At 43.9% G+C, this 22256-nt stretch overlaps 2 protein-coding genes across 6 annotated transcripts in view; both read left to right on the top strand.

The window, feature by feature from the left end:
- Positions 1-7585, top strand: part of HCK (HCK proto-oncogene, Src family tyrosine kinase) — a 100818-nt gene extending 93233 nt beyond the window's left edge. For all 5 annotated transcript variants that reach the window (XM_042463127.1, XM_042463124.1, XM_042463126.1 and 2 more), the window contains 4 exons: positions 1073-1149; positions 3673-3826; positions 4025-4156; positions 6159-7585. In XM_042463127.1, coding sequence (XP_042319061.1) covers positions 1073-1149; positions 3673-3826; positions 4025-4156; positions 6159-6361 — 566 coding nt within the window. In that variant the 3' untranslated portion in view covers positions 6362-7585. The remainder of the gene's footprint in view (positions 1-1072; positions 1150-3672; positions 3827-4024; positions 4157-6158) is intronic.
- Positions 7586-16153: 8568 nt separating this feature from the next.
- Positions 16154-22256, top strand: part of TM9SF4 (transmembrane 9 superfamily member 4) — a 43272-nt gene continuing 37169 nt past the window's right edge. The window contains exon 1 of the mRNA XM_042463130.1: positions 16154-16255. Coding sequence (XP_042319064.1) covers positions 16235-16255 — 21 coding nt within the window. The 5' untranslated portion in view covers positions 16154-16234. The remainder of the gene's footprint in view (positions 16256-22256) is intronic.

Below are 22256 nucleotides of genomic sequence, written 5' to 3'. Positions count from 1 at the left end.
TTTATCAATGACTTGGATGACAGAATTGGGAGCACACTTATCAAATTTGCAGATGACACCAAATTAGGAGGAATAGTTAATACTCCAGAGGACAGGACCAACATTCAAAATGATCTGAATAGACTAGAAAGCTGGGCCAAAGCTAACAAAATGAAATTCAACACGGAGAAATGTAAGGTATTGCACTTAGGGCGGAAAAATAAAATGCACAGAAATAGGATTATGGGGGACACCTGGCTGAAGGAAACTACGTGTGAAAGGGATCTAGGAGTCCAAGTAGACCACAAGTTGAACATGAGTCAACAGTGTGATGCGGCAGCTAAAAAGGCCAATGCTATTTTAGGCTGCATCAATAAACGTATAGTGTCTAGATCAAGAGAAGTAATAGTGCCACTATATTCTGCTCTGGTCAGGCCCCACCTAGAATATTGTGTCCAGTTCTGGGCACCACAATTCAGAAAGGACATTGAGAAACTGGAGCGTGTCCAGAGGAGGGCGACAAAAATGGTGATGGGTCTGGAAACCATGCCCTATGAGGAACGACTTAGGGAGCTAGGGATGTTTAGCCTGGAGAAGAGAAAGTTAAGAGGTGATATGATGATAGCCCTGTTTAAATATTTGAAGGGATGTCATATTGAGGAGGGAACAAGCTTGTTTTCTGCTGCTCCAGAGACTAGGACAATGGATACAAGCTCCAGGAAAAGAGATTCCAGCTCAACATTAGGAGGAACTTCCTGACAGTAAGGGCTGTTCGACAATGGAATGCACTCCCTCGGAGGGTGATAGAGTCTTCTTCCTTGGAGGTCTTTAAGCAGAGGCTGGATGGCCATCTGTCGGGGATGCTTTGATTTGGATTTCCTGCATGGCAAAGGGTTGGACTGGATGGCACTTGTGGTCTCTTCCAACTCTACGATTCTATGATTTCCAATCTTTGGGTGGACAATATCAAGTGGGGTTCTAGAGGCTGTTTTTGGGGCCAATATCATCTTCTGATGATATTGATATTGTCCACCCAAAATTGTCTTGTCTTCAAGGTGCCAATAGACTCTTGCTTTTTGTTTCCTTCCCATAGGCAGTTTGCTGGATTTCCTGAAAAGTGATGAAGGACGTTGTCTGCTGCTTCCAAAACTGATAGACTTCTCTGCCCAGGTGAGGCTGTTTCAGGATACACTCCCTCCATGGGAACAGGGAGAATGGAGTTGGCAAGTTAATTGCTGAATAGGTCATAGCATCATAGAGTTGCTTGCAATTTGAATCCACTGGGTCCTGAACTAAACTCTGGAACAACCGAGGAAAAATATTTTTTTCAATATTTTCAAGCCATGGATGTTTGAATCCATGGATAAAGAATCCATGGATACGGAAGGCCAACTAATATAATGTCATGTATTTGAGAGACCGCATGATGTTTTGGTGTCAGTGTTGGACTACCATATATACCCAACTATAAGTTGACCTCATGTATAAGTCGAGGGCAGATTTTGGGGTCCAAATATATATGGGGCAAGAGGCTAGTAAGCGGTCTGTGGAGAGCCTTGTTCTTCCCAGCTGAAAGCAGTTGAACCCATATCTGAATATACAAAACTGTCTTCCTATTGTGTATGGGTGTGTGGGGGGGGGGATGAGTTGTTTTATTTTTAAGGCACAGAAAACCTGGAATGAGTCCAGAGGCATTTCCTTCCCTTAGGCCTAATTCTCTGCAAAGGAGAAACTGTTTTCACTGTATCTTAGAACAAACAGCCCTTTGTTCCTCAGGTCTGACTGTGTTCTCCTTCCTTCTATCAAAGTCAGCCATTCAAAAGAGCAGGTGTGCCTACTGTCATCCATCTTGTTTGGCTTGGCTGAGCTGACAGTTAACTCTTTCTTCAATACCTCAAAGACTTACAAATCATAGAGGAGAAGGGACCACAAAGGCCATGTATTCCAGCCCCTTGCCATAAAGGAATACACAACTAAAGCACTTCTGAAAGATGCCCATCCAACACCTGTATGAAAAGACCTCCAAACATGGAGAGTCTGCTACCCTCTGAAGCAGTCCATTCCATGGTTAAACAGTTCTTACAGTAAAGACGTTCTTCCTAATGTTTTGGTGGAATCTCTTTTCCTGCAATTTGAATCCGTTGCTTTGTGTCTAAGGCTGCATTAACACTACAGAAATAATGCAGTTTGACACCACTTTAAGTGCTGTAGTACCATTCTATGGAATCCCAGGGTTTGTAGCTTTACAAGGTCTTCAGCCTGAAGAGTTCTAGTGCCTCACAAAACTACCAATCACAGGATTCTGTAGGATGGAGCCATAGCAGTTAAAGTGGTGTTAAACTGCATTATTTCTACAGTGTAGTAGATTCACCCCTGGGTTTTGGAGTAACAAAAAACAAGCTACCTCTCTCCTCGATATGACAGGCCTTCCAATATTTAAAGATATTGTGAGGTCATTGCAGAGGTCATTGCTAAAATCGTGGGGATTATCAGACAAGGGTCATCACATCCCTGTCCTATCATGATCCCATTATTCCCGCGAAAATGCGGGAAGGACTTTTAGAGGGACTTATCTCATCCGGGAAGCACAAATGACAACGATCAAGCGAAAGGCTTTCAGATGAAATTGCGCAGAACCCATCATTATCCCATAATTAACCTCTCATTAAGGCAACATTGGCCTGCATTTTGCATTCACGGATGTCCACGTTAATGCAATGCCACTTTAATGACAGATTACGGATGGGAGAATGATCCGGTCCCTATCCCGTCCCCATGTGAAAATCTCCATTTCAAAGCTGGAAGTTCTTAGTTTTTTAAAAAGTCCTACCTCTTCTAACAATGTTGGTCAACAAGAAGGAGTAAATCCACAGTCAGACATTGTCTTTATTTGGGATAGCCAAAATGCCACAAAGGTGTGCAGGCTTTTGAGTTCTTCAGAATTCTTCATCAGGCTTATGGTATAAAAAAGAGGAGAGGGATTAGCCAATCACTATTCATGGAGTAATTTGCAATCTCAATCCTCCAGTTGATAATCAGTAAAATAACAACCAAAGCTCATGCTGCCAATTTCTTCACTTCAGTTAATCTCAAAGATGCTACAAGATCTTTCTGCAAACCAAACCAAAGCAACGGTACTCCTGACTTCAAGATTAAAATGTTGATAGATTAAAAAGACAGCAATAGAAGTCATAATGAAGGCAACAAATTAAAGATGAGAAAGGTATTAGCCAGACATGTGTGGCTCAGATCCCACAATCTGTCTGGAGGCATAAAACTGACACATGTATTTTGGATTAACTATATTTGCTGTTATCACTTGCTGCCACATCAGCTTTGACTAATGGCGATCCTGTGAATGAACCTCAGCAATCAGACTTGCAAATAAACTTTGTGTTTACCTTCCCATGATGGATTGAAAAACAACAACAGAGCACACTAAATGCAAGATAGGTGGGTGAAGGAAATCACGTGCCATGAGAAACAGCCATCTTTCTCCATTTGGAGGAGCACCTCTACAAAAATGTGATAAATGTATCATTCACTTTGGCCATGAAGTCTGCCCAAGGCTAGTTGAGTGGGACTTTGTTCCTAGTTTAAGAGGTGCAAGGGTTCTCTCCTAGCATGCCATGGGTTTATGTCTCCCAGCCATCACCCCTTTGTAACAGATGCCTTTTTCTTTTCTTGCTTCAGATTGCCGAAGGCATGGCTTTCATTGAACAGAGAAACTACATCCATCGGGACTTGAGAGCTGCCAACATCCTAGTATCAGGAATACTAGTGTGCAAAATTGCTGATTTTGGCCTGGCCAGAGTGATTGAGGACAATGAATACACAGCCAGGGAAGGTATAAAGAAAAGATCTGTACTCTTACAGCGGTCTCCCTGTTTTCTCCCTCTACCTTTATTTGTGTCTCTGGTTAGCTAGCTTTACATTGTACTTTTCACCTGGTTGTTTGAGAGAGGCTGCCTGCTACGGCATTCTCCCGAAATTTATTTTTTCATCTGAAGCATAATCTTTTCCCCATTTTTGATTCATCGGACAGGTGCCAAGTTTCCCATCAAATGGACTGCACCGGAAGCCATCAACTACGGCTCCTTCACCATCAAATCAGACATCTGGTCCTTTGGGATTCTCCTGATGGAGATAATTACTTATGGACGGACCCCTTATCCAGGTGCAGAGAAAGAAAAGCTCCTCTTGTTGTGTCTCTCTGGGTCTTGGATTTCTTGGTTTTAGGTCTTAGGAAGAGTGGGAGTCCTTTGTGGAAAAGAGATGGGATGAACAATGGTTTATTCGGTCTTAAGTCTCCAGATCAACCTTCTTCAACCTGGTGCTCCCCAGATGTGTGAGAATACAACTCCCATGGGTAAGGACTAATAGTCCTCCAACACATCTGGAGACTGCCAGGTTGGAGGAGGTTGCCACAGATGATAGGAGTGAGTCAGAACCAGCATCACAGTTTTTGCCTTCTCTGCAGATGGTCTATGGATGCATGTACACTTTAGAAATAATGCAGTTTGACACCACTTTAACTGCCATGGCTCCATCCTACAGAATCCTGGGATTTGTATTTTGGTGGGCCACCAGCAATTTTTAGCAGAGAAGGCTAATGACCCTGTAAAACTACACATCCCAGGATTCAATAGGATGGAGCTACAGCACTTAGAAGTGGTGTCAAACCGTATTATTTCTAAAGAGTAAATACACCCTATGAGTGTATCTACACACACACAGCTACAACAGATTCATGCCGTTTTTGATCAACCAGTCTCCATCCTATGAAGGCCTGGGATTTATAGTTTGGTGAATTACTTGAAATTAATTTATTTATTTATTGTGAAGTCAAGGGCTTTAATGGCTGGAATCCATAGTTTTTTGTGGAGCCATCATATCCACCCCATTCTGCCATTCAAAAACACAATCAAACCATCCCCCCTCCAAAGAAGGAGATTCCACCACTCTCCAAGGAAGTGTCTTCCACTGTCAAACAGCTCTTACTGTCCGAAAGTTCTTCCTAATGTTGAGGTAGAATCTCTTTTCTTGTACTTTCATGATGATGATGATGATGATGATGATTGCTAGTCACACACTCATCCCATAGCTTAGAGGAGGCACTAGCCAAGCTAACTGGGGGATACTTGTAACTGCACTCCAAAAAGTTAAATTCCTCCAAGCTGTGGTCGCAGGTAGCAAACCTGGGGGGAAAGGACCCTTGGGGAGCTGATAATAGCAAGAGTAGGTGATGCTGGGCTAAATAAACTCAAAGTCCCACTCCGTTTTAGCTAGTCTGACATCTTCATAGAGGATTATGTATCATTCTATAGAGTATCACTCTGTTCAGCTTTAGTCAGACCTCAGCTAGAATCCTCTGTCCAGTTCTGGCCACCACAGTTCAAGAAGAATAATGATAAGCTGGAACGTGTTCAGAAAAAAGAGATCAAGATAGTCAAAGGTCTGGAAACCATGGCTTATGAGAAATGATTTAGGGAAATTGGTATTTTTTGCTTGGAGAAGACATGATAGCCATCTTTAAGTATCTGAAGGGCTGCCAGCATGTGGAAGGTGGAGTGAGCTTGTTTTCTGCTGTTCCAGAGGGCAGGACCCGAAATTACAGGGAAGGAGATTCTAACTAAACATTAGGAAGACATTCTTGCCAGTAAGAGCTGTTTGAAAGTGGAATATATTGCTTCAGTCGATGGTGGACTCGCCTTCTTTGGAGATATTTAAACAGAAGTTGGCTACCTTTGGGATTGCTTTAGCTGCATATTCCTGCATGGCCCTTGGGATCCCTTCCAGCTCTATGATTCTGGGGGTGCATCTACACTGTAAAAATAATGCAATTTGATGCCACCTTAATGCCATGGATCCATCCTACAGCATCTTGGGATTTGCAGTTTTCTGAGACACTGGCAGCTGAGAAGGCTAAAGACCTTCTACAAATCCCAGGGTTCCATAGGATGGAGCTGCAGCACTTAAAGTGGTATCAAACTGCATTATTTCTCCAGTATAGATGCATCGTAGGGTTCTAAGATGGGTGATGTGACATGAAAAAGTTCTCCTCTATGTTCAACCACCACTGTCTTCTTGAGAGGGATTGTAAATAGTGATCAGGCCGGTCTGGTTTTATTTTAATAATACCTGTAAGTCTCTTTTTCTTTCTCTATTTTAAAATCCAGGGATGTCAAACCAGGAGGTGATGCGTGCCCTTGAGCGTGGCTACCGGATGCCGTGTCCAGAGGGTTGCCCTAGGGAACTCTACGAAATCATGATGCGGTGTTGGAAGAACAAGCCGGAGGATCGCCCAACATTTGAGTACAATCAGAGTATCCTGGAGGATTTCTTCACTGCCACAGAAAGTCAGTATCAGCAACAGCCTTAGAAAACAGATAAATGAAAAAGCAATGGAATGAAAAGGTCCACACAGAGAACAATGCTGCGAACAGTAAACGTGGACATCAAGAATCCCCTGGTGGCCTAAGTAGACATCTTATTTTTGTCAGCTTTCAAAGGGACCTCAATGGCTACTGTTAGGAACAGTACTGGACTGAAACTTGACCTAACAAAAGCCATTCTTGTGTTCTTAACTAAAATATCCTAATGAAACCACAGCCACAGCCAACCAATGCCATTGCAGAGGAGGCATGGTACGCACCTTTAGTTTCCAGTTGGAAAACCATCAGCTGTTCTAGGGCAGAGCTTGGAAAAGACAAAAATTCAAAAGGCTCTCCATCTTTGGAGGTCTTAAAACAGAGGTTGAATGGGCATCTTTCAGGAGTGCTTTAACTGTGCCTTCTTGCATCTCAGAATGGGGTTGGACTAGACTTGCATCGCAGAATGGGGTGGACTTTGTGGTCCCTTCCAACTCGACTTTTCTGTGGACTACACCTCCCAGAATTCCTCAGCCAACACAGCCATGGGAGTTGCAGTCCAAATAAAGTTTTCAGCCTCTGTTCTAGAATGCTTGGTTGTGTGCAGAGAAAGAGAAAATTTGTCCTGTCATTAACTCATTGCTTTAAATACCGTCATTGGTATCATGCTAATTTGGTTTGCCAGCTGTCCCTTAATGTAAGAAACGGTTCCTAATTTAGGTGGCAAAGGGGTCTGAAAACCAAGCCTAATGAGAAACAGCTGAGGCAATTGAATATGTTTAGTCTAGAGAAGAAGAGATGGAGTGATGATCTCTGACAGAGCCATCTGCAAATATCTCAGGTGCTGCCATCACAGAGAAGATGGAGTGAGTTTGTTCCCTGCTGCTCCATCCCACTGAATTCAAATTATAAGAAAGAGACTCTGATTGAACATTAGGAAGAAGTTCTTGACAGTAAGAGCTCTTTGAAAGAAGAGTGAACTACCTTGGGAGGTGCTGGGTTCTCTTTCATTGTTGGTTTTTAAACTCGGTTTAGATAGCCACCTATCCTTGGGGCTTTAGCTATGGATTTAAGATATCAGGAGTTGACTAGGTGACCCTGTGAGACTCTTGCAACTGTTCAGTTTTATTATTTTAATACAATGGTCCTTCCACATTCACTGGGGTTGGGGTGAAGGGCCCCTGTGAATATGGAAAAACCACAAATAAAAAAGCGCTATACTTTTTAACCTGAGAGAACACCTTTCTAAGAATCTCCAGGTCCTCCAGTGCAACTCTATGGTCAACATCTATGAATATGGCCGGCCTGAGAGGGAGTTCTCCAGGCAGGTCCAGCTCCATCAGGACTAGACTGAAGGAAGGAGACTCCGCCCTCCATAACTGCCATCCGCCGGCCTGAGAGGGAGGTCACCAGGCAGGTCCAGCTCCATCAGGACTAGCCTGGAAGAAGGAAGAGCCCTCCCTCCAATCCATCTGCCTTGGTCCAGGCCTCAGAGGGAAAGAAGAACCACTGGACGTCATCCCCTTTCCCTCCACCATTCCCTTCTCCTTTTGTTTCGTGTCTTTTAGATTGTAAGCCTGAGGGCCAGGAACTGTCTGATTAAAACTAATAATTCTAAGCAGCTGTGAGAGCCATTAGGGCAGAAGGGTGAGATATAAATACCTAAATAAATAAATAAATAAACATATACCAGATGTTGATCATAAAATCATGCTGGTGGACCTATAAGTGTATAGGGAAGTGTTTTCTCTAGGAACTTCTAGGTTCTCCAGCACAACTTCTAGCAGAGTCATGCTGGAGGACCTAGAGATTCCTAAAGAGAACACATTAATCAACCCTGCAAAAGTCAAAGCCACAAACATGGAGGGCCAACTGTATGTCTGAATCCATAATAAGAACATGTTCCTTGAAATAAGAAACAAATTGTGAGCCTAACTGGAACAGAAAATTTTATATTAATTACAAAATTCCAAGTTAGTAGCAATTACGAGTCAACAACTTGACATTCTAAACTGAGGCCCGAAGCAGACGGGCAGGAAGCGCTGCCTCAGGCCAATTTTAGGGTTTTGGAGTGCGCAGCATCCGCATGCTCCAGAACCTAACACATATGGATGGTGCCATATGTGGCGCACGTGCACGACGCAAGCATGGCATCGCATCCACATCTCCGATTGCCTTGCTTGCCTCATGGACACATCACAGTGCGCCAGTGGTGCACTCAAGACATTGTCCCTGCATGCCTAAAACAACCCGGTTTTCTGGGTTCTTTTTGGTCTGGAGGGACGCCGTGAAGTTTGGCTGCTGCGGCATCCCACCGGAGGGAAACTGGGCACCTCCAACCCATCCCTTTGGGGTGGTCTGGAGAGCCCTTATGATAATCAACTTAATATTTGTAGGTCATGATATTCTTATAAAAAAATAGTATGCCAACAATATTCAGGAGAGCAAACGGTTCTTCTTCAGTTTGACTTGGAACACCAGACAAAGCTCAAACTTTCACAAATGAAGTGTGCGCATGAAAATTACAAATGCAACTCAGATGTTAAATATGGATACAAGATGGGCAGGAGCGTTTGCCTGCTCATGTCTCCAGATTCCCAAAAGGGTGAAGAGAAAGAAGCCCAGAACACTTTCTCTTGGTTCTTTGACCCAAGGGGGGTTCTTGGGGTCTGGACCCCCCCTTCCATTAGAAAAATGAATGGTGTGTGCTGCTGTGCCGCCGTGCCCAAGGCCCATTAGGTGGCACTTAGACTGGACCCCCCCCCCCTTCCTAAAATCCTGGCTACGTCCCTGTTTGACCTCAGATGATAATCCAATGGCAGTAAAAAGGACATTAATATAAAAACATTATTGGTTTCATGGAATGTTTGACTGCCAATGGACCATGTGTGGATGCTGAGTGGTGTCTGCACAGAAGCTATTGAGAAGCATCTTTGTCATGGGTTGGAAGCAAACTGATGTGAAGAGCCATCTTATCCCCAGGTTTTCCCAATTCATGTTCCCACAGTGGCCTGACGAGTTTGTTAATGTTCTTATTAAATCCATTGTATTGTTGGTAACCTGATGTGTTTGTTGTCATTTTCCTCCATGAGGTGTGCAGTGGGGTTGATGGTGCAGCTGCCCATTTGTGGACTTGTTTGATCAATTCATGGGTGAGTGACAAAAGAAATTATGGCAAGCAATGGATCCAGGTCAGGACACCTGCTCCTGACCATGTCTGCACTGGCACACAATAGTTTGCTCATTCCAGCTTGAAATGGAGCAAACCAGGAATTTTTTGCTCCGGTGTAAAGCCTTGGAGCGCAGCTTGGGTCTGTTTTCCTCCCCATTCAGCCATATGCATTGTCTGAATAAGTGGATTTCAAAACAGGAAGGGGTTGTTTCTTTTAGCCCCTGCGGACAACCCCCAGGTCCATCTCTTTTTACAACTTCTACTCCAGCCAAACGTTTGCATCTTTCCTTAAAAGCAACATCCCAAACAAACAAACAAACAAGGAGAACATTGGTTTTCCTCTGGAGTAGTGGCTCTGGTAGAAAAGGTTTTTTTAAAACCACAGGAATTTCCACCTTAAATGCTGTAAGTCTTCCTTGTTTTGTTCCAGTCTTTCTTAGGGCAGCAGAATTGCTGAGGTTTTTTAAAAAAATGAACAGCAATATGTTTGCAGTTTCAGCACAAAAGCATAAGAAAAATGTGGCATCCTGAAATATCTGTTGCAGGAATACTCAATTGGGGCTCAACAATGGCACCTTTTCATCCTAGAGAGAAGTGACCAGTGGAGTCCCACAGGGCTCTGTCCTGGGCCCAGTGTTATTCAACATCTTTATCAATGACTTGGAGGAAAAAATTATCAAATTTGCAGATGACACCAAATTAGGAGGAATAGCTAATACTCCAGAGGACAGGATCAACATTCAAAATGATCTGAATAGACTAGAAAGCTGGGCCACAGCTAACAGAATGAACTTCAACAGGGAGAAATGTAAGGTACTGCACTTAGGGCAGAAAAATAAAATGCACAGATATAGGATTATGGGGGATACCTGGCTTAAGGAGACAACATGTGAAAGGGATCTAGGACTCCAAGTAGACCACAAGTTGAACATGAGTTAACAGTGCGATGCGGCAGCTAACAAGGCCAATGTGATTTTAGGCTGCATCAATAGAAGTATAGTGTCTAGATCAAGAGAAGTAATAGTGCCACTATATTCTGCTCTGGTCAGGCCCCACCTAGAATATTGTGTCCAGTTCTGGGCGCCACAATTCAGAAAGGACATTGAGAAACTGGAGCGTGTCCAGAGGAGGGCGACTAAAATGGTGAAGGGTCTGGAAACCTTGCCCTATGAGGAATGACTCAGGGAGCTGGGGATGTTTAGCCTGGAGAAGAGAAGGTTAAGAGGTGATATGATAGCCCTATTTAAATATTTGAAGGGATGTCATATTGAGGAGGAAGCAAGCTTGTTTTCTGCTGCTCCAGAGAACAGGACCAGGAACAATGGATGCAAGCTGCAGGAAAAGAGATTCCAGCTCAACATTAGGAGGAATTTCCTGACAGTAAGGGCTGTTCGACAGCGGAACACACTTCCTAGGAGTGTAGTGGAGTCTCCCTCCTTGGAGGTCTTCAAACGGAGGCTGGATGCCCATCTTTCGGGGATGCTTTGATCTGGATTTCCTGCATGGCAGAATGGGGTTGGACTGGATGGCCCTTGTGGTCTCTTCCAACTCTATGATTCTATTCTATGATACTGTATTGCCCAAGCATCAAAATACAGTGGCTTATATTGATGGGAAGGTAGTATTTCCTCCAAAGGGCTTATCCATTCTTGTTTTGTGACTGCTCAAGGCAAACTGCTAGCATATACCACTGGGTTTATCCGATAAAGGCGAGCATCATCATGGCTCCTTTCTCCAGTACTTGTGCTATTTTGCTTTTGCACACAGACACTTTCACAAATCCTAGGATTCTGCAAGATGCAGCTACAGCAGTTATTTTTTTTATTATGCTTTTTATAGAGTACATCAAGACAGAAAAGGGAACCCAACATACATATACAAATTATCTACATTGACAAATATGCATTAAACAACTAAAATACCTACAACATACGACATACAACATCATAATTAGGCTATTACATTTTCCCTAAAAAAACATGTAACATATAGCAGTCCTTCCTGTTGCCTGGATTCTCCTTAACCGAAATTGTAGATGCCCCATCTAATAGCTAATCTAAGTGTTAACTTTACACTTATGTTGTTTGTAATAGAGTGGGTCACAAAAAAGCAAGCTATATTACTTTTAGGTATTACTGGTTTAAGGCAAAATAAATTAGTCATAGCTTTATTCTAGTACATTTTCTTAACCTTCTCTTGGCTAAGATTGTGTGAGTAAAAAGTTCTTACTATCCCTCTTGTTTCCTTTGTCTTTATACAGCATCTTTCATTATGGTTCTAACTGCATTTGGTACTTGCAGCATCCTAATTCTCTTTTAATCCATTGTTATGTCCATTGTTGAGGTCAGCAAATCAGTAATTTTGCTTTTTTCTCTATAAACTGGAAGCCCTTGCCATCTAATCCTCAAAAAGTCATATACAGGTTTCCACTCTTTTTTACACTGTCCTCCATTCTTCCCAGTCTCCCACTTGTTATTACATCAAGTTCCGCTGTCTCATACACTTTATTCAACCACTCATCCATATTAGGTGCTATGCTAGACTTCCATTGTCTGGCGTAGACAATTCTGGCACAAGTAAGTAAATGGAACACTAATTTGCCGTGGTTTCTCCTTGTTTTTTTATCTAACATTCCTAATAATATTGTTTCTGGGCGGAAGGTTAATTGTATCTTTAAGTCTTTTGTTATGTATATATTTCCATCCAAATTTTTTAACTACCTTACATTCCCACCACATGTGGAAGTTATGGGAACATTTCCAATAGTTTGGTTGGGACTTTTTATACATGAGGTGAGAGGTGCCGTCTGTAGATCATTTTATATGTATTCTCTTTTAGATCTACAGCAGTTAAAGTGGAATCGTAGTGCTATGACTGTACTCCACAAAAGGGCCCCAATTTGTAATCTCAGTGGAAGTTGACAAGATGCTTTCCGATGATTAACAACAGGCAGCCTCTGTTTTTACTCTGTGCCTAAAATTCACACAACTCTGTGAGACCAGGATGAAGAAAGAAAAATCAAACGAGATTTGTTTAAGCATATTTACTTTTTATGTTTTGACAGGCAGTGATGCAACCTATTTTGAGTCTTTTATAATGGTAAACATTTGATCAAGTCAAAACTCCTTTGGTGTGTTGTCTGTCTAGCAGTGATTATTTTGGAAATAGGAGTATGTGCTTAATAATCTCTGTTTAAAGGTATAGTGTAGTATAATTATAATAGGATACTATACCTTCATGTGCTTGAAGCATCATTTACCGGCTATACATTTGGACATACTGTAACACCAAACCATGGTTTAGTATTACAAGAAGGAGCCTACTTCCACAAGGAGGAGACTACCTCTATTCCACTTTGGTCAGGCCTCACCTGGAATAATCCAATGTCCAGTTCTGGGCACCACGATTTAAATAGGATGTTGAGAAGCTGGAGCTTGTCCAGAGGAGGGTGACTAAAATGGTGAAGGGTCTGGAAACCATGTCTTGAGGAATATAGCCTTGTTTAAATATTTGAAGGGATGTCATATTGAGGATGGAGCAAATTGTTTTCTGCTGTTCCAGAGAATAGGACATAGAGCAACACAAGACTCAAATGACAGGAAAAGAGATTCCTCCTCAACATTAGCAAGAACTTCTTGACCACAAGAGCTTCTCAACAGTGAAACACACTCCCTTGTAGTGTGGTGCATTTGAGAGGCTGGATGGCCATCTGTCAGGAATGCTTTGATTGAGATTTCCTGCATGGCCAAATGGGGTTGGACTGGATGGCCCTTGAGGTCTCTTCCAACTCTATGATTCTATGATTCCCTCTCTGCTTGTGAACACCTCCCCTCTCCTCTGGCTTTTCACCCTTGGAAACGCTTGTGTTATAGACTGACTGCAGTTTAGTCTGTCTGAGGTCGGTAATGGATTGGATGAGGGAAAATAGACTTAAATTGAATCCAAATAAAACGAAGGTACTTGCTATAGGCAATCCTAATCTGGGAATGGTGATAAGCTCTCCAGTACTGGACGGGGTCACAGTTCCCCTAAAGGACTGTGTTCGTAGCTTGGGGGATGCTTCTCGACTTGTTGCTTCACCTGTCATCGCAGGTTGACGCAACAGCCAGGAGTGCCTGTTATCAGTTTTGTCTGATATGCCAGTTATGCCCCTTCCTGAAATGGGGAAACCTTGAAACGGTTGTACATTCGCTGGTAACCTCTCATCTCGATTTCTGCAGTGCGCTCTACATGGGGCAACCCTTATGCCACATTCGGAAGCTGCAACTGGTCCAAAACATGGCAGCCAGATTGGTGACTGGGAGTTCCAAGTTTGATTCTATCACACCTATCTTAAAATCCCTACACTGGCTGCCTATTAGCTTCTGGGCACAGTATCAGGTGTTGGTTATTACCAATAAAGCCCTACATGGCTTGGGTCCAGCTTACCTGAGGGAACGCCTCCTCCCATATAATCCTTCCTGCACTCTCAGGTCCTTAGGGAAGAACCTACTACAGTCACAGAGAACTAGACTAGTAACTACCTCCCAGAGGACATTTGCTTCTGCCGCTCCAAAAATCTGGAACCATCTGCCGGATGAGATCCGCCAACTAACATCTTTTGAGGCCTTTAAGAAGGCAATAAAAACATATCTCTTCTGGCAGGCCTTCCCAAATTGATCCCCTAATTTCACTCTCCGCGTGCCTAAATTGTTTCTCTTTGGACCAATTTGAATACTTTTGATATTATTGTTTTCTCTTTTTATATGCTGTTACCCACCTTGATCCAACACAGGGAAAAGTGGGCTATAAATAATAATAATTATTATTATAATTATTATTATTTAGTTGGTATTGTGCACTCTAAACTATGGCGAGTAAAAACAAGCCTGCTTCATAAACTATAGTTTGATATTGGTTTGTTTCCATAATCTGTAGTTAAGGTTAACCAGAGTTTGTCAGTATTTGGACAACATGGCAAGCTTCTGTTTTCTCTGGTACAGATGCAAAAACATCTACACTTCTTGTAGCTACATCAGGGGAGACGCAGGCGGCACACAAGCAAGGGAGGAAGCCTATTATTATTATTATTATTATTATTATTATTATTATTACTGCTGCTGCCGGTGTTTGTTGACAACTGAGAGCCTGGACACTGATTCATGTGCTACTAACCCCCAGGATGAATTGCTATGAAGCATTCATGTGTGAGAACACCCTTAAACACAACTTCAGCAACCGCAGAAACCAGTTGCCAGAATCCTGACTAGCTGTTAGGGCAAGGCTGTTTGTTTATTCTGAACATAGTTCAATAGGCTGCGTATTCACTTCTGGACCTAGATTAAAGCTCCCTTTCAACTCGTAAATGGCTTGAGGCTCAAATACTTTGCAGAGTGCATGTTCCCAGAGCTGCTGCCAACGTCTCAAAACGCCTTCTATCCCAACTCTCCCAGAGCATACATTTGAGCAGAGATGCAGTCTGTTTCCTTGCTCACCTGAGGTCCAAATGGCCTTGGATGAATCCCTTTAAACTGATTGCCAGAAAGGATACAGAGACATGTCTGTCATGTATCCAAAGCTGTTCTCCTGATAGAGACTTGACTGGGCCAACAGTGCTTTTTTCAGCACCATTTTTGCTGTTTGCACAGACCTATGTTTTTAGCGACTGGAGGAGGCGAAGGGGAGTTGGTTCTGCATTTATTTGAGCATTTGGCTTTCTGCCCTAGTGCTTAGCCACCTTAAGTCCCAATTTTGGGAGAAAACCAGAAGATCAATACCACATCAATACAATAACCATAGTAAGACCAGGTCCCAAACCCAGACGCCAACTCTGCCCACACATCGATTCAGGAAATGTCATTATAGGACCCAAGGACATCATCGCCCACAATATCGGAGGGACCTTCACTCATTCATCCTCTAATCATGCCATATACATGCCATCCTCTGTCCACAGTGCCCTCCAGCACTTTGCATTGGGCAACAGGCCAGGCTTTGCGCCAGAGGATCAATGGGCATAAATGAGACATTGGGATGGGAACACGCCAAAGCCATTTGCAGAATGGCACTCCATCTCAGGCTTCAAAACAGCAGCCCTTGAAGAAAGCAAAACAAAGGTGCCTGTGCCTTTAATTAAGGCTGCCAGTGTGAAAAGTGGAGAGGGCTCCTACACATTTAATTACGGTTGAGTGTGTGATAATTGGAGAGGGCTCCTGTGCCCTTAATTAAAGTTGCCAGAGCAGAAACTGGAGAAGGCTCCTGCACCTTTAATTGAGGTTGCCAGAGTGGAATGCTGGAGAGGGCTCCTGTGCCTTGAAGGCTGCCAGTGTGCTTCTGCACCTTTAATCAAGGCCACACCAAAAGCAACCGCCGTCTGAGCCTCTCTTACACTCAGCCACTGAGGGGCCGGTGGCCTTCTCCAGCTCTGACGGCCTCATTCTCTCTTTAAACCTCCCCAGCCTTCTTCTTGCCCAATACAAAAATGGCGGCGTAGGCCTACGCTGCCCATACCTAAGATGGAGAACCCGGAAATGGCTTCTTACCGCGCCCTGCGATTGGCTGAAGCGCCTCGGCCTCGGCGCCGCCTCTTTCCTGAGGGAAGGCGAGGGGCGGCGGCGACCTCCTCCATTTCCTGCCCGCCCTCTGAGGCCTGCTTCCGTCTCCATGGAGACGAGGCTCCTCGACCAACCGCGGGCCGCTTCCGCCGACGTCACCGCCGACACGTGGATCCAAGATGGCGGCCTCGGGGGTGCTGGTGAGTGGCGAGAGCGGGACCCCCGGCGCTTCGGCTCCTTAGGGCCGCTTCCCCGGCTCTGGAAGGGGCTTCGGGGCCGGGAAGGGAGCGCTGGCGCCGGCTTCCCGGGGTTCCTGAGGGGAGAGGCCGGGGCAGCAGCAGCAGCAGCAGCAGCAGCCCTTCAGCCGGAGAGGGACGCAGGGGGCCGAAGGAGAGGGCGCCCAGCGCTCCTTCTCCTTCTCCTCGTGTGGCAACTTATGCGTTGCCACACTGCGCTCTTATTGCGCTATCATTCCGTGGTTTTTCTGCCATTGAAGTAGATCGGGTAAAAGTGAGAAATGCTTGCTGTGCTCAGGAACTACTGTCGGGTCTGGAGGGAGAGCAAAAAGGGTTGCCGGAGGATGGGGCTCGAGCCACGTCGGACCCTCCGCTTTGGAAGTGGCTCCTCGCTTCAGGTCTTGGCCCAAATAACAGGAAGCCCCGCTGAGGCAGTTTGGGGGACAGCGGAGCCAAGCATAGAGAGGACACTTGGATGGACGCAGCGGGGAAGACGTCTGTTCTCTGTGTAACCCACGCAATGCCATTCGTAGTTTTCCTTGTTCAAAGTGCTATAAAAGCTTGGTTCGCTTTGAGATTATTATTATTATTATTATTATTATTATTATTATTATTATTATTAACCTTTATTTATAAAGCGCTGTAAATTTACACAGCGCTGTACATACAATCTTTTTAATTGGACGGTTCCCTGCCCTCAGGCTTACAATCTAGAAAGACACGACACAAAGGCAGTGGTGGTGGGGAAGGGGCCTCTCTAGTAGGATAATAGATATAAAATACATAGCAATATAGGAAATGATTCAATAAAACAGGCAACAAGAGAACATCAAATAGCAATTGACAGTTATGCAATGATCCATTTGGATGTATTTCCTTCCTGGGACGCTTCTGCTAAATGAACAATGTTTCCTTAACAATCTGCTCCGCGTCTCCCTGCGAATTCTGGTTAAAGTTCTGGGTTTCTACAAGAGAATGCTGGCGTGGAAGAGAGCGGGGCAAATACACACACACTGTGTGACCCTGAATAGGGAGGAGTGACTTCCATGTTAACCGGTGTATTGTTCTGTTGTTGAATGGCAAGGCCTCAAGGGGCCTGTTTGATTAATGATCCCTTGTCTGTGGTTGTCATTAGCATGGAAGCTTATTTTCTGCTGCTCCAGAGAGTAAGACAAAGTGGAGCAATGGATGCAAGCTGCAGGAAGAGAGATTCTACCTCAACATTAGGGAGAACCTCCTGACAGTAAAAGTTGTCTGACAGTGGGATGCATTGCCGTCTCGGAGGGCGGCAGAGTCTCCTCCTTTGTGGGTTTCTCAACAGAGGCTGGATGGCTATCTGTGGAGGATGCTTTGATTGTGAGTTCCTGCATGGCAGAAGGGCATTGGACTGGATGGTTCTTGTGATCTCTTCCAGCTCTATGGTTCTCTGATTCTAGAACACGATCCCATAGTCTGAAAACCCCACAAAAAACTGTGGCTGCCAGCGTGAAAGCCTTTGACTTCATGCTGTTGTTCTGCTTTGACTGATCCGGCTGCCTCTGTGGAATTTTGGGGCCTGACTGAGCCCCCGACTGAGAATGTTGAATTGTTGTTTGCCTTCAAGACGTCTCTGACTTACGGCGGCCGTAAGACAACCCTATCGTGGGGTTTCCTTGGCAGAGTTCATTCAGAAGGGTTTTTGTTTTTTGCCAGTGCCTTCCTCTGAGGCTGAGAGACTTGCTTTAGGTTACTGTTGGGTTTTGTGGCCAAGCGGGGGTTTGGATCCTGGTCTTCCAGATTGTAGTCCAGCATTCAAACCACCTCATTATGTTGGCTCTTACTTGATAAGTGAAACTCACCACGTCTCCTTTGCAGCCATTCAAGGTCTCCACATTTCAGTCTGCCAGCCCTGATGCTAGAGTTGGAAGAGACCCCAAGGACTATCCAACCCCCTTCTGCCATGCAGGAACTTTGTAGTTTAAGGAGGTCTATGAGCCCTCTGGCTGAGAGTACTGCCATGAGTCCCCTTATTGGGAGAAAGGCAGGATATAGGAAAATGAAATTAATAATACTGTAATAGTAATAATAACTCACAATCAAAGCACCCCTGACTGATGACCATCCAGCCTCTGTCTAAAAACCTCCAGAAGGAGAAGAAGACACCACCATTCTCTGAAGCAACGTATTCCAACAGCTTTTACTGTCAGGAAGTTCTTCCTAATGTTGGGGTGGAATCTCTTTTCTCGTAGTTTGAATCCCTTGCTCCATGTCCTAGTCTCTGGAGCAGCAGAAAACAAACTTGCTCCCTCCTCAATTTGACATTCCTTCAAATGTTTAAATGTGGCTATCATATCACCTCTTAACCTTCTCTTCTCCAGGCTAAACATACCCAGCTCCCTGAGTCGCTCCTCATAGTGCTTGGTTTTCCAGGAGGAGCACTCAGTCCACACATTGCATGGTGCTGGGAGTGAGGGATGTAAGCAGCCCTCTAGCCCAGTACAGTACAGCCTTTTCTGGCTGCTGCCACATTGTTTAGGGTAATCCTGTTTAATTTTTGCAGTTGGGTGAGACTGGGTGTTTGCAGCATTTTATGGTGGTATATAAAGGCTAGCATAGAGAGCTAGTGGGCTGTAGTGATTTGAATGTTCAACTACAGCTCTGGAGACCAGGGTTCGATTCCCTGCTTGGCCATGGAAACCCACTGGGTGACCTTGATCAAGTCACACACTCTCAGCCTCAATGGGAAGGCAATGGCGAACCTCCTCTGAACAAATCTTACCAAGAATACACCATGATAGGTTTCCCTTAGGGTTGCCATAAGTCTGAAATGACTTGAAAGCCCATTTTAAAAAAAACAACGTGAAGGCTATCAACATATGAAGCTGCCTTATACTGAGTTGGACTAGTGGTCCATCTAACCTAGAATTGTCATCAACGTCTGTCTTGTGTTTCCTTACCCAATCTTAATTGCTGGTGGTCACTTGCCCAACTACTAACCAGCCCTGATCCTCCTCCGCTTCCAAAATCTGATCTGTGTCGTGTAGTATGGTAGGGATTGATATGAAATAGATGTGAATAGGGGACAGGAGAACTCTCATACCTGAAAGTGTGATCTCACCTGTCAGGAAATGGAAATTACTTTTTCCTTAGAGTGTGGAGAGATTGTTTCTCTCAGCTAGTATGGAACTATTCCAAAAAAGTAACTTTTCCATTATCTTCCTTCCCATCCCTACTTAGTGCTTTTTGTAACAGGCATTGCTGTTATTTCTTCAGTGTGGCTTTATCCCCATTAGTTGTAGAGTTTTTTGTTTTACACATCTACTATGCAGAGAGATCTTGTAACACGTTTGAGACTAACCAAAAGAAAGAAGTTGCTTTACTGCAGTACACTGAAGTCTAGGAAAGCTCATGCTGCCAACTTCTTTCTTTCAATTAGCTTCAAAGGCACTACATGATCTCTTTGCATGTTGATTCTATAGACTAACACAGCTATATCTTTGGATTCTACAACTATATTAGTTCAGCTGAGGCGGCTCCTTTGTCTTGGAAGATGTTGCAGTATTTGAGGTTTCCTGCTTTGTCCAGACAGCTGTGCCATGTGGTTACATGAAGTTGTTTGGGATGAGCTTGGGATGCTATTTCTGTTCTGAGGAAAGCCACTTGTGGAATTGTACTAATCTCTCTCTGTCTTGGTTTCTCTTGCATAACCCAAGCCAAAAGTTCATGCTTCTGTAAACTGTATGTGTAGAAGCCCAGCTTCACTTCTAGCAGAGGGTAGGTCTCCTTTTCCTTCTGAATGGCAGTCACTAGTTAGTACATACAGTGGACAGCGAAACCTTCATCAGTAGATGAGAACCACACAGGCCTGAGGTGCTTCAGATTTATAGTTGTAGGGTCAAGGCAGTGGAATATTAGCTGTTGATAGGATTGGCACTTTGTGGTCACTTGATCATTTCAAGGCTGTATTCAGATGACAAACCCATTAGTGTAACCTTCTCAAGGTTTCTTTTTTCCCCTTTAATGTTAATCTACACAGTATACTATTTCCACATTGTTGTCTAGCTGGCTTCGACTTACGGTGACACTATGAACGCGAGACCTTCAAATCACTCTGTTATCAAGAGCCTTGCTAAGCTCTTTCAAACTCAGGGCGTCCATCGTTTTCTTGATTGAATCTATCCACCTATAATGTAGTCTCCCTCTTCTGACTGCCTTCCACCTTACCAAGCATTATTGTCTTTTATAAGGCGTCATATCTACTCATGATATTGTGCTCAAGTACAATAGTATCTTTTTAGTCTTCTGCTTCTGGTGAGATCTTGAACACATTTATTTGCCCTTTTGGCAGTCCATGGCATCTCTTCCAGCACCACATTTTAAATTATCTCTTCCTATCAGCTTTCTTTACTGTCCAGATTTCATGCCCTTACATACAAATGGGAAAAATGATGGTATGGACAATTTCCACATAGAGGATGGCATTATGTGATTTTAAGGAAAGAAACCCATAGATCTAAAGCTTGTCTAGAATGTAGCAAAGTTTAGAAATCCTCATGAAGGTCTATCACCTTCTGCTGTAGCTTTTCCCATTGTTGAACACTGTCCCTTCATGTAATTTGGACCCTCTAGTTTTGATCCTACCCACTAGAACCTGAAAAAAATAGCTATATATCTATATTTTATTTAGATGGCTTCTATTCCAATGTATGCTGACCCTATCATAGATGCAAGATATATTCACTGGAAGTTTACCATTGTCTTCCTCTGAGGCCGAGAGAGTGACTTGCCCAAGATCACCCAGTGTGTTTCCATGGTTGAATAAGGACTTGGACCCTTGTCTCCTAGTCCACAACTCATAGAATCATAGAATCATAGAGTTGGAAGAGACCGCAAGGGCCATCCAGTCCAACCCCATTCTGCCATGCAGGAATCCAAATCAAATCATCTCCGACAGATGGCCATCCAGCCTCTGCTTAAAGACCTCCAAGGAAGGAGACTCCACTACACTCCGAGGGAGTTTGTTCCACTGTCGGACAGCCCTTACTGTCAGGAAGTTCTTCCTAATGTTGAGGTGGAATCTCTTTTCTTGTAGCTTGCATCCATTGCTCCAGGTCCTAGTCTCTGGAGCAAGTGAAAACAAGTCAGCTCCCTCCTCAGTATGGCATCCCTTCAAGTATTTAAACAGGGCTATCATATCACCTCTTAACCTTCTCTTCTCCAGGCTAAACATCCCCAGCTCCTTGAGTCGTTCCTCATAGGACATGGTTTCTAGACCTTTCACCATTTTACTTGCCCTCCTTTGGACACGTTCCAGTTTTTCAACATCCTTTTTGAATTGTGGCACCCAGAACTGGACACAATATTCCAGGTGGGGCCTGACCAAAGCAGAATAGAGTGGCACTATTACTTCCCTTGATCTAGATACAATATTCTTACTGATGCAGCCTAAAATTGCATTGGCCTTTTTAGCTGCCGCATCACACTGTTCACTCATGTTCAGCTTGTGGTCTACTTGGACTCCCAGATCCCTTTCACACATAGTCTCGTTCAGTCATGTGTCTCCCATCCTATATCTGTGCATTTCATTTTTTCGCCCTAAGTGCAGTACCTTACATTTCTCTCTGTTGAAGTTCATTTTGTTAGCTGTGACCCAACTTTCTAGTTTCTTCAGGTCATCTTGAATGTTGATCCTGTCCTCTAGAGTGTTAGCTACTCCTCTTAATTTGGTGTCATCTGCAAATTTGATAAGAATGCTTCCAATTCTGTCATCCAAGTCGTTGATAAAGTTGTTGAATAGCACTGGGCCCAGGACAGAACCCTGTGGGACCCCACTGGTCACTTCTCTCCAGGATGAAAAGGAGCCATTGTTCAGCACCTTTTGCGTTTGGTCAGTCAACCAATTACAAATCCATGTAACAGTTGCCTTGTCTATCCCACATTTTATAATAATAATAATAATAATAATAATAATAATAATAATAATAAT

The sequence above is a fragment of the Sceloporus undulatus genome, chromosome 4 (genome assembly GCF_019175285.1).
Source record: "Sceloporus undulatus isolate JIND9_A2432 ecotype Alabama chromosome 4, SceUnd_v1.1, whole genome shotgun sequence".
Lineage (NCBI taxonomy): Eukaryota > Metazoa > Chordata > Lepidosauria > Squamata > Phrynosomatidae > Sceloporus > Sceloporus undulatus.
This window is presented reverse-complemented; position numbering and strand designations above follow the sequence as displayed.